Source organism: Trichomycterus rosablanca, chromosome 4 (assembly GCF_030014385.1).
Source record: "Trichomycterus rosablanca isolate fTriRos1 chromosome 4, fTriRos1.hap1, whole genome shotgun sequence".
Lineage (NCBI taxonomy): Eukaryota > Metazoa > Chordata > Actinopteri > Siluriformes > Trichomycteridae > Trichomycterus > Trichomycterus rosablanca.
In genome coordinates, this window is record NC_085991.1 from 30,479,786 (window position 1) to 30,492,900 (window position 13,115).

Genomic DNA, 13,115 nt, shown 5'->3' on the forward strand with positions numbered 1-13,115 from the left:
TATTCCTTTTTAATTGTTTTTTTCCCACATGTTCACACATGCAAATCCATGCTTTTTTCTTAATTGAATTTTAATGGTTTGTCTACCGTTTTGCCACTATGTTCTCACTAAAGAATATAGTCCATATTTATGTGACATTTCTTTATATCATAAATATCATAAAAATGCAAATGGGGTCACAAAAAAACTCTTTTTCATGTGTAGTGTGACTTATTTTCGTTCGAGGTTTAATTAATTGTTATTTTAGTACTTATACCAAAATAATACATAATATGTGTCCAGTCTGCATCAATGTGAAAAGCTCTATACGAATGTATTTGGCTTTTTTACATAAATACCTGGCATTTATCATATTGTACTGCACTCACACTGCAATCATTATTTTCTGCTTAATTCTTATTTATTCTTAAGACTGACATCTCAGATTTACCAGATAATTTAGATGTTAAAATCCTTTCTTTTAGGGCAGTCAGATCACTAAAAAGTTAAATAATACTATATCAGACCTGAACACACTAGTGGGATTTATTTGAAAGTCTGAAATGTATGATGAACTTTAGGATCTGAGCATAATCTGCTGTCATACATAGAAAAATAAATTAAAATAAGATTTAGGCAGAAAATTTTAAATCATATAGTAGATCTTGATGTGTAAATGTAGCCATTAACATCCACACCCAGCTCTAGAATGCCTCACAGATGCTCAGACACACACATTACTTCTACACCTTTTATTAATTTCAGACTGTCTCCCAGATAAAGGATACAGGGAAGCAGCTGAGGGCAGCTAACGGGTTTAATGCCAGAGAAGTGGTTTAGCCTGCAGCTGGTTGAACATCCCAGACTCCTACTGTGGGCGCAGCAGCACCAAAGGCAAGTGACAGCACTTATTATCCAAACAGAGACTGCACTCACACAACTCCAGCAGCTGGCTAATTGTAGACCATTCTCTAAAATGGCTTTATCTGGAGAAGCCCCAATGTGTTATAGACCTATAATTCCAGTATTTGTTTCAACTAGCATAACAATTCAAACTAAAAGTTATATAAGACAATGCCCAAATAGTATGTGTCTTTTGTAGTGTCTACTTTTAGATGTCTGTGCTCTGCATCTGTACAAACATAAGGTACGTATTTACAGTTTTACTAATCCATACTTTGCATTTGCCTAGATGTTTCATTAATTTGTGTGTAGTTATATAAAATATGTTAGTAATTTTAATTAGTATTTTAATGAACTGAAGCTGTGAATACCAAAACTTTTGAACCGGTTCCGCGTGTTTCCACCGGAAAAAAGAGGTTCCAGACAGAGAACTAGCGGGCCAATCTGGCACCACAGAATACTTGGTTTTTCAGCCCGAACCGTAACGTACGTCAGTGGGCGTGTCATGTTGTACAGCATAGCGCGTTAGCAACAATGCCGTCCGCTGGAGTCTCGTATGGAGCTTAATGCTGCATTTTTATCTTTTAAACTTCACCTGATTACATTTTGAACCAGTTTGCCGCTGATATTTTCAAAGCGCCTTTAAAAAGATGAACTGTGTGATATTACGAGATAAAAGTGACCCAGACAGAACGAAAAACGCTTAACGTGAAAAATAAAGCATGAAGCTTTTCCAACTCCCCGAGCTGCATAAACACACGTGAAGTAAATCCAGCTAAACACAGATACATGAGGTATTTTAGAGTGGATTTGATGGTTATTTCACACAGATTAATGTTCATGTTGTGGAACTTTAATGATGTTTCACCGCTCAAGTTGAGCGCTGAGAAATCGGCTATTTGCGCCGAGAGTCGCAGTGAAAGCGAAGCGCAAAACTCCTCTCACGTCAATAAACTAAAGAAAACAACAACTGAGACAAACAAGTCACCTCTTCTTATCACCGATAGTTAGATCGCTGCTTTTTACATAAAAACAAACATCTGTAACAGCAGCACAAGTGCTCGCACATAATCCACACACTCCGCCATGATACTGCTCTTAACTCTTAGTAAGTAACGCCCACCGATGATGACGCTGCTCGGTTCTCAAAAACTGGTGGAAACGCGCGTCGGTTCTCTACAGAACACCAAGGTTCAGGGAAACCCAAACAGAACCGGTTCAAGAACCACGGTTTTTTTGGTGGAAAAGGGGTATATCAGGTAAGATTGGCAGAAAAACAGTGATTCATAATTATTCCTATACTAATATATGAGCTTTAAATATTAGTTGAATTTGACTTTTAATTCTTACCATTCTCAGCCAGAGGAGCCAGTACCTCGAAGACCATCTCCTTCTTATCATGTTCCACCTGTTTCCGGAACAGTTTCACCAACTCCTCAGCAATATTCGTAGATGCAAACTGCTCTTTACTCGATTCTGCAGAGAAATAACCAAAAAATGTTAATACATAGGCTTTAAAATATCTTAGTTATTTATATGTAATTAAAGCTAGATATAGATGATTGAAGAAAAACATCTTCTAGCACCATGCATATCAATAATTAAAGACCATTAACAGATTGCACACAAGAACAGGAACCAATTTATTGGCAAAGACAATTACGCTTGGAAGAATTAAAGGTGAATCAGGAAGAGGACAGACAGCAACAACATGGTTAGATGAATAATAAATGAGCCGTTAGGAAATCTGAACAGAAGACAGGATGTTCTGAAGAAACGTATGCATATGTTTGCCAATTGACTTGATGACACTTAATAATAATGAAATTGTAATAATAAAATTCATCCACCACTTGTCATCAAACTACCAACTGACTACTACTGTTTTGAAAAAAATGATATTTAATCAATTTAGTATACGTTAGTTTCATACTCTTGCATAATCTAGGTCAAGGCTGATTGTGATCTCTGTCAGGGCTGATTGTGATGACACAACACCTTACCAACACGCTGTTGTATTTTTTTGTTCATTGTCATTTGTTTGTTTCATTTGAGTCATTGTGAATGGTAATTCTATCAGTTCCTTACCCAGTTCAGCCAGGTTTCCAAAGGCAATGAGACACATCTCTGTAAGTGCTGTGTTATGCGAGTGCACTCCCAGAAGCTTCACCAGAGTGGGGATTACTCCCATGCTAATTAGCTGGGCCTGCAATGTGTCTGAAAATAGAAAAAAACACAGTAATATCTTATATCTTATTCACATAACTTGTGAATTCATCAGTGCATCAAAGAACCACTAATTGTAAAATAAATGTATTCCTGTGACTTCTGTATTTCTGTGACACTTCAGCTGCTGCTGAACACTAATTAAAACATGGTTATTTTTAACAAGGATTTGTTTTTAGTTGTTACTGAAACAGCATGCACATTAACCTGAAATACAACAGCACTGAAAAAGTCAATCCAAAGGGATAGTGCTTTATAGTAGCATTTAAAAAAAAAATAATTATATTATCAAAGCATCAAATACATAAATATGCACAATTTTGTATTTTTTAATCTGCCCATTAAATGGTTTCTTACTGTAAATACTCTAAGCAATCTTTTTGCAATATTCTTTTGGATAGAATTAGTATTAGACATTTACAATTTTACAAATGCAAATAACTGAAAATCAATGTTAAATAGTATTTAAAAATGACGTAGGAGAAAACTTTAGGAACAGCTATTAATATTTATAATGTATGTCAAAAATTTACATCATACATATATCAGTTTAATTCTACAGAAAACATGCTTTGTATGGACACAGAGAGTGTTTTTTTAGCCTCCAACTTTTTTAAGGTTAGCAGCTGTGAAATTAACAGAACAGAAGTAGCTAAAAATATATCTGACTATTGAATGATGTAGATGTAAACACATCTAAAATATACAGGCATCTTTGAGACATCCATAAGTATTAAAAACGTTGAACCTTGCATTTGGAGAAAAAAAAAAAAAAAACACACACAATGCCCTAGCCACTATACTCATCCACTTATTCCTAAATGCATGTGAGTGCTACATAAAATCTATTTATAGTATAACACTTTTTTTAAATGGACATAAATTACATTTTGACAAAGTTGCACACACTGTGCGCTATCCCCTAGTAGTGCAATATTGACAACTCTGTCACATTTCATTTTCTCATTATCAGTGTGCAGTTCCCTCTTCCCCAATGCAGCAAAATAGTGCTTAAGCCAGTACATCTAGGACCAAAATATCTACAAAAAAACCCAGAGATAGAGCAAATGGAGAACAGATATTTTAAAAGACGACTTAAAAAAAGACACAAACCTAGAGACAGCAAAAAAAAAAAAAAAAAATGGAATGTGATACATACACAAAGGCTTTGGAAGAATTATTGGAAGCAAAGAAAATAAAGAAGCAGCTGGAAACAGTAATAAACGGCCAATAGCCATAAAATACTGCATATGCCAGAGAGAGAGAGCAGATATTTAGAGTTAGAAAAGAAACAGATTCACATAAGAATGCACTGATGCTACTAACATTTCTTGGGTGGAAATTCACCTATAATGCTCTGTTGATATTAGATCAGATTTTAACATTTACTATTACATATACTAACATTTATTATGCTGTTAATATGTGATGTTGAATGTCATGACAAATATTAGTTATGTACATAAAGGATTGAAAAACTTTAAGCATCTATTAGGAGGCATATTAGATAACTGGTTGATAATTACAGCAGTTTTTGAGGGGGTGTCGATATCACTAGTCAATGCATGCATTAATATTAGCACTTTGCTTTATTAGAAAAGCCCAACAAAACTAAATACACTGATGCATATAATGTAAACATGCTGTAATATGCTCTCGACCTAAGAGCAAGTTCAGGGTTTTACCATTAATGCATTTGGTCATACAAACCCAATGATTAACATTAGACTGCTAGTGCACATCATATGGTATATATATATAAACCAAACCCTAACAGCTTCACACAATTACTAGTTGTTTCAGCATTACTAACTTAATAAAGATTTTTAATATAAGCATTGCCTTTTCAGTTCCATCTTAGCAACAGACAGAATGGCACTGCTACCCTATCAAAGTAATAGCAAATGACAGATGTTGGCATTGTGCTTAGACTTTAATTTCCTACCTAAAAACAGCATAAATCAGCCATTTTTTAAACTGATACAGCAATCATCAGGAGCTGCTTGAGAAAATGGTGTTCTTCGAGTGAGTACAGATGCAGTGGCCACTATAAAATGAACCATTTCTGTGTAAGAGTCCTGATCAATCCTAAAAATATCAAAATGTATTTATTTTACCGCAACCTGCTTAAACGGAAAAAACTACAAATGATGACAAAGGTTTTAAACATTTCAATTGTCTTTGGGTTCTCAGTTGTTTGATACACAGGGATGTATTTCCTGCAAAATGCGCAACATTAAAAAAAAAAATCTAAACATAGTATCTTAGGATACTGTCAGTGTCAAGCATAGTGCACTTTATGCGGTGTCAATATAAAATAATAAACTCTTAAACTAATGCACAAGACCATGAACATGACTACTTTTACTATCTGTACAACCTCATTACATTGACTTTACCATCTGTTTGCAGGGTCAGGTTGAAAGCACACTATATAACGTTCTACTTTTCCTCTTCGCATTGCCACAACTTAGGTACAGTGTATCACAAAAGTGAGTACACCCCTCACATTTCTGCAAATATTTCATTATATCTTTTCATGTGACAACACTATAGACATGAAACTTGGATATAACTTAGAGTAGTCAGTGTACAGCTTGGATAGCAGTGTAGATTTACTGTCTTCTGAAAATAACTCAACACACAGCCATTAATGTCTAAATAGCTGGCAACATAAGTGAGTACACCCCACAGTGAACATGTCCAAATTGTACCCAAATGTGTCATTGTCCCTCCCTGGTGTCATGTGTCAAGGTCCCAGGTGTAAATGGGGAGCAGGGCTGTTAAATTTGGTGTTTTGGGTACAATTCTCTCATACTGGCCACTGGATATTCAACATGGCACCTCATGGCAAAGAACTCTCTGAGGATGTGAGAAATAGAATTGTTGCTCTCCACAAAGATGGCCTGGGCTATAAGAAGATTACTAACACCCTGAAACTGAGCTACAGCATGGTGGCCAAGGTCATACAGCGGTTTTCCAGGACAGGTTCCACTCGGAACAGGCTTCGCCAGGGTCGACCAAAGAAGTTGAGTCCACGTGTTCAGCGTCATATCCAGAGGTTGGCTTTAAAAAATAGACACATGAGTGCTGCCAGCATTGCTGCAGAGGTTGAAGACGTGGGAGGTCAGCCTGTCAGTGCTCAGACCATACGCCGCACACTGCATCAACTCGGTCTGCATGTCGTCATCCCAGAAGGAAGCTGACGCACAAGAAAGCCCGCAAACAGTTTGCTGAAGACAAGCAGTCCAAGAACATGGATTACTGGAATGCCCTGTGGTCTGATGAGACCAAGACAAACTTGTTTGGCTCAGATGGTGTCCAGCATGTGTGGCGGCGCCCTGGTGAGAAGTACCAAGACAACTGTATCTTGCCTACAGTCAAGCATGGTGGTGGTAGCATCATGGTCTTGGGCTGCATGAGTGTTGCTGGCACTGGGGAGCTGCAGTTCATTGAGGGAAACATGAATTCCAACATGTACTGTGACATTCTGAAACAGAGCATGATCCCCTCCCTTCGAAAACTGGGCCTCATGGCAGTTTTCCAACAGGATAACGACCCCAAACACAACCTCCAAGATGACAACTGCCTTGCTGAGGAAGCTGAAGGTAAAGGTGATGGACTAAACCCAATTGAGCACCTGTGGCGCATCCTCAAGTGGAAGGTGGAGGAGTTCAAGGTGTCTAATATCCACCAGCTCCGTGATGTCATCATGGAGGCGTGGAAGAGGATTCCAGTAGCAACCTGTGCAGCTCTGGTGAATTCCATGCCCAGGAGGGTTAAGGCAGTGCTGGATAATAATGGTGGTCACACAAAATATTGACACTTTGGGCACAATTTGGACATGTTCACTGTGGGGTGTACTCACTTATGTTGCCAGCCATTTAGACATTAATGGCTGTGTGTTGAGTTATTTTCAGAAGACAGTAAATCTACACTGCTATACAAGTTGTACACTGACTACTCTAAGTTATATCCAAGTTTTATTTCTATAGTGTTGTCCCATGAAAAGATATAATAAAATATTTGCAGAAATGTGAGGGGTGTACTCACTTTTGTGATACACTGTATATCCAGTTCTCCCGCACATTCCGGGGCACTCCGTTGACAAAGACTCTTTAAACCAGCCGGTAAAAGATTTTTGAATACAGCCCTAACACAAACATCATCAAAAATCATGCTATGCCCTCTCTATTCTTCCACCTCTTCTACATGTTCATATGCCAGTATTTTGAAGACAACACACTTAACGCCACTCCCTCAAACCTGCTGTATCAACATCATATATTCCATTCTTCAATTATTCATTCACTAAAAATGTAATGTAAGAAAATGAAAAAAATGGCCTTGTGTATCTTTATATAGGGATATATACTGTTCATATACATACAAGGACAAACCTGAGCTTTAAGCATAAAAAAAATGTAGAAACTATATTTGATGTAGTATTACAGCCAATTTATTCCAGCATGCCAACTGAAATATACAGAACAAAGATTGCAAAGAATTTTGATTAACTGTTTGAATAAAAGAAATCTTATCCAATACACCTACTCGAGTATGCTTAGTTTTAATAAGGATTTTTTTCACTGTTAAATTATTTAACTGATAGACCATTGAAGACTATGCAGAACAGAATAAGGACTCTGATAGAAAAAAAACAGAAACAAATTGACATTAAAGTACCAAGTAGTGCACTATATAATTAAAATATTTCACTGTGCACTACTATCTACAGCAGTAGATAAGGATAATCTAACCTCAATTCATTTGATTGGATTAGATCAACAAGAGAGGCAATACAATCTAAAGTAATTACCATCAGAAGCTGAGCCAGCAGACCAGCGGGAGAAAACACAAACACAGAAGCAATTACTTTGCCTGCATTCCTTCTGAACGTTAATCAAGGTAAAAGGTTTTGGGTTAAATTCGTGTACAGATTTTTGCTACAAAATATTTTTAAATCAAATCTCTTTTACTAAGATTATGTTCAGGCCATACTTTAAAACAAAATTGTGTATTTAAGTGTAAGTAAAATTTCTTACAACTGTATATTCATATGTTTACCAACTACATTCATAAAATGTTCACAGCCCAGACATAGCTATACACTGATCAGCCATAACATTAAAACCACCTCCTTGTTTCTACACTCACTGTCCATTTTATCAGCTCCACTTATCATATAGAAGCACTTCGTAGTTCTACAATTACTGACTGTAGTCCATCTGATTCTCTGCATGCTTTGTTAGCCCCCTTTCATGCTGTTCTTCAATGGTCAGGACTCTCCCAGGACCACTACAGAGTCGGTTTTATTTGGGTGGTGGATGATTCTCAGCACTGCAGTGACACTGACATGTTGGTGGTGTGTTAGTGTGTGTTGTGCTGGTATGAGTGGATCAGACACAGCAGCGCTGCTGGAGTTTTTAAATACCGTGTCCACTCACTGTCCACTCTATTAGACACTCCTACCTAGTTGGTCCACCTTGTAGATGTAAAGTCAGAGACGATCACTCATCTATTGCTGCTGTTTGAGTTGGTCATCTTCTAGACCTTAATCAGTGGTCACAGGACGCTGCCCACGGGGCGCTGTTGGCTGGATATTTTTGGTTGGTGGACTATTCTTAGTCCAGCAGTGACAGTGAGGTGTTTAAAAACTACATTAATGCTGCTGTGTCTTATCCACTCATACCAGCACAACACACACTAACACACCACCACCATGTCAGTGTCACTGCAGTGCTGAGAATGATCCACAACCTAAATAATACCTACTCTGTGGTGGTCCTGTGGAGGTCCTGACCATTGAAAAACAGGGTAAAAGCAGGCTAAAAAAGTATGCAGAGAAACAGATGGACTACAGTCAGTAACTGTAGAACTACAAAGTGCTTCTATATGGTAAGTGGAGCTGATAAAATGGACAGTGAGTGTAGAAACAAGGAGGTGGTTTTAATGTTATGGCTGATCAGTGTATGAACCCTTTAATAACTGGAAGAATCCCTTAACAACAATAAAAAAGATCTATAACTAAAAATGTGTCAGGTGATGGGATAGCTCAATTTGGGTATTTAAAAACAGATTTCTTATTTCTATTTTTAATATTTTTTGTGATATGGTTATTTTTTGTTTTGCATTATACTCATTTTATTATAAAGTCAGGTTATGAACCACTGTTTGCTATATGTTAACTAACCAAAATAAACGAAGATAAATTGGCAATGTTTGAAATCAGTGCATATAATTAACTAATAAAATCATCAGACTTTGTGACAGCTGTACTTTAATTTACTTGTACTTTAATTTACTTAATTTTAGTTGTATGAATTTCCCCCATGGGGATCAATAAAGGAATCTTATCTTATGTGTAACACATTAGACAGTATTATGCTTTAGAATTTTTCACCCAGAGAAATTCAGATCCAAATTGGATTCATGCAGAGAAGCAGAAGACAAATGCCTCTTTTTACACTAAAAATATCTATCTTATATTTTACACTGAGCCAAAAACAGTCAAGCGACTTATCACAGTACAGTACACATTTGTACTGTATCTTCCGCTGATGATACTTTATGTAAATCTGTATATAAGACAATGTGTGAATCTAAACAGCACGAAGTTCTACCTGAACTGATCTTTATTATTGGCTCAAATTCTTGATACCTTCAATTACTGGCCCTTTATGCTACAGTACCACCACATCAGCATCCATGCTCAATCACACAGCATACAGACATAATCAAGGCATTACCAAAAGCAAATAGAATGTCAAGAGCTATAGTGGATTATACACACAACACCAAAGCTGTGAGAGTGGGGGGTGAAGGTCAATGGGATTTTTCACATGATGCCTTCACAACGTATTTTGGGTGAGCCATTCTGTCTCAGACAATTCATACAAGAACAAAAATGTTGGATGTATTTGAAACAGTGATACAAAAGAACTTAATTTTCCACAGAACAAGTTAAATTAAGTAACAATGCTGACAATGCAGATCTGCAAATACATAGAATTTCACAATTATTATCAATTTCAGTCTTACTAAGTGCATCTTCAGTGACTTTTATCCAAATGTTTAACTGTGAGGATTTATTTTATTAGTGGGAGAAGGTTTAAAAATGTTATGTAGGATTTGCACTACTGCAATTACAGAGAAGAAAATGCTTTTCTGGATGGATGAGTTGCCTCAGAAATCCCAAAAAAAATAGGTTGATTGAAGGTTGCTAGGTTATTCTAAAATCCTCCCCCAGGTATACGTGAGCAAATAGTTGTGTGTTGCCCTGCAATGGATTGGAGCCCCTTCCAAGGTGAATACCTGATTACCACAGTTAGAAATCAAGCCAATACCAGCAAACTTTATACATATATATCAACACATAAATAAATAAATGTAAGTTAATTCAGAGATGCTTAACAAGCTGTCATACGTAAACTATATATAATGTAACCCCTTCTTTAGTTTCGGTCATTACCATTATCATTGCTATAGTTCATCAGCATGCCACAAAAGACAGTCAAGAGCTTCCCGGTGGCCGGGTCAGTGTTATGAGCCAGGGCGTTAATGTGATCTGCTACTATCTGAGCAGCGCCCGCTTCATGAACTGCACTTCTGCCCTCATCTGCAAAACAAAGAGGTCATGTCAAAATAAACAGGACAACAAAAAGGTACAAAAAGACAACAGCCTGCAAATCATAAGTGACAGCATAAGGAAGCATTAACGCAACTTAAATCACACATGATGGCATTAGAATAAAAAAATAAAGACTTGTAATTAATAAAACAGGAAAACCGTCTATAAGGTTGGAGTAAAAACAGTAAAGAAAAAAGCTTTAAAACTGAAAATTAGGGCAAAAACTTGCTATGCAGTCAAAAATGAAGTTCCTTCTCACTGATTACATTTCTTCAAAGTGCAAGACCATTGTCTGGTTGAAGAGAATCAAGAGCAATGACAGAAACAGTAGTTACTCATTACACAAGATTCATCAGTTCACAAGGTTATATCGAACACAGTCATGGACAATTTAGTATCTCCAATTCACCTTACTTGTATGTCTTTGGACTGTGGGAGGAAACCGGAGCACCCAGAGGAAACCCACGCAGACATGGGGAGAACATGCAACTCCACACAGAAAGGACCTGGACCGCCCCACCTGGGGATCAAACCCAGGACCTTCTTGCTGTGAGGCGACAGTGCTACCAACTTAGCCTCCATGCCGCCCCTAGTAACACTTGTACAGTCTTGTACAGTCCTTTAAAATGTTATCAGTCAACTGATTAAAGCTGCATTAAGCAATTATATTCAGTATTTTTTTATCTTAGTATTACTAGGGATGTCCCGATCCGATCTCACAGATCGGGATCGGGGCCGATCAAGGTATTTTTAACTGATCGGAAATCGGCTTTACTAATGCCGATCATAACCCGATCTTTTGTTTTACGTTAGCATGTCCGCTGTGTGGAAATACTTTAAATTGGAAAGTGAAACGTGTCCAACAGCGGTGTAATGTCTGTAATGTGAGCGTTTCACGAGGCGGTAGGAGCAGAGCTGCGTTCATTACTGTAGAATTTTACTGTTTATATGGTGTGCGAGTCGAGGATCACTCCGGTTTACAAAACAATAACTTTTAATCCGAGTATGAAAACTTCAGGACCATAACATACAGCTTTTACGAGTTTACGTGTTACAAGACTGAACGACATCTCAGTATCAAGCACTCTGATTGGCTTAGTTATGTAACCGAGCGTTGTAGTGATGCACTCGCTTAATAAAGAAATAAAATACACGGTATATTCACAAATTGTCGGAAGCAAAAAACTTTATTATAAAACGGATAGTTCCGGTCCTAAAATCTGATTGGCTGAGCCGCGTTCGAAGCCGTTGTAAAATCCCCGATAAACGCACACCTATGACCACCTCACATCATTCCATATTAATACGCCACTGAATAGAAAAAATTAATGTTATTTTCGCCCTCATGTTGCCTAGCAACACTGTTAATCGAACTATTTTGCGTCGCGGAAGAATGCTTTATTTTAAGTTTATACACAATAAATACATTTATGAATTAAACATTGTTGTATTTATTATATTTTATGTTGACCGCCGTTTTATAAAAGCAATAAGCCACTCGAGACCGTACGTTACTGTTAAGATTTTAGCACGGGGAAAGAAGTTTCCCCGTCATCCCCGTGCTAAAATCACAGTAACGCACGGCCTCTCGTGGCTTATTGCTTTATTAACTTATTCTGTTCCGAATAGCGGACAGCTAGAGCCGAGCACGCTATCCCATGCACTATGGAAGCCCCAAAGGGTCAAAACACACTCACTTTGCGTAGACCCGTCCATCAAACCATTGTCACAATACAAGCACTTTAAGAACCGGCTTTCCTTCATAACAAAAGAGTGACTTTCCATTTTATTTTGGTATTCAGGTTTTACTGTAATGCTGTTAAGTAACTTATTTGTTTTTTATTTTCAAGTTAAGCTGCTACACCACTTGTGACTGGAGATTTTTGTTCATTTTTAGTGTATCACTGCATTAAACAGAATTATGTTCTTTGAATATAAAGTTCAAAGTGAAACTGTAATTATCTCACTTCATTTTTACTACAATGCTGCACTAGGTTTGTTTACTTTTATTTTGTAAAAGAACATTAAGCAATAGCTTGGATGCAGGCAATTTTTTTCCTACAGCACTGCAGAGCTATTCAGTTGTTAAACATGTACATTGGATTAATTTGAATAACTGTAATGTACTTGAAGTGTGCACTGTGTAAACAGTGTTATCTAGTTCTTATCTAGACAATATCTAGAAAATACAAGTATCGGTTTGAGAATCGGTATCGGATCGGGATCAAAATTAAAGATCGGGAACAAAAAAACGTGATCGGGACATCCCTAAGTATTACATATTAGGAGGTAATATATAAAAGTCAACAAAAAACAGTGTATTGTGTCCAACACCTGACAACGCGTCACAGACCGAGAAATGAGCCGTTCCATAATC

General features: G+C 37.2%; 1 protein-coding gene across 3 annotated transcripts in view; it reads right to left on the bottom strand.

The window, feature by feature from the left end:
- Positions 1-13,115, bottom strand: part of rap1gds1 (RAP1, GTP-GDP dissociation stimulator 1) — a 46,941-nt gene that overhangs the window by 15,598 nt on the left and 18,228 nt on the right. For 2 of the 3 annotated variants that reach the window (XM_062994157.1, XM_062994156.1), the window contains exons 5-7: positions 10,580-10,726; positions 2,971-3,099; positions 2,233-2,358 (exon numbers count right to left, since the gene is read on the bottom strand). In XM_062994157.1, coding sequence (XP_062850227.1) covers positions 2,233-2,358; positions 2,971-3,099; positions 10,580-10,726 — 402 coding nt within the window. The remainder of the gene's footprint in view (positions 1-2,232; positions 2,359-2,970; positions 3,100-10,579; positions 10,727-13,115) is intronic. The other variant, XM_062994158.1, reaches the window with a different exon arrangement.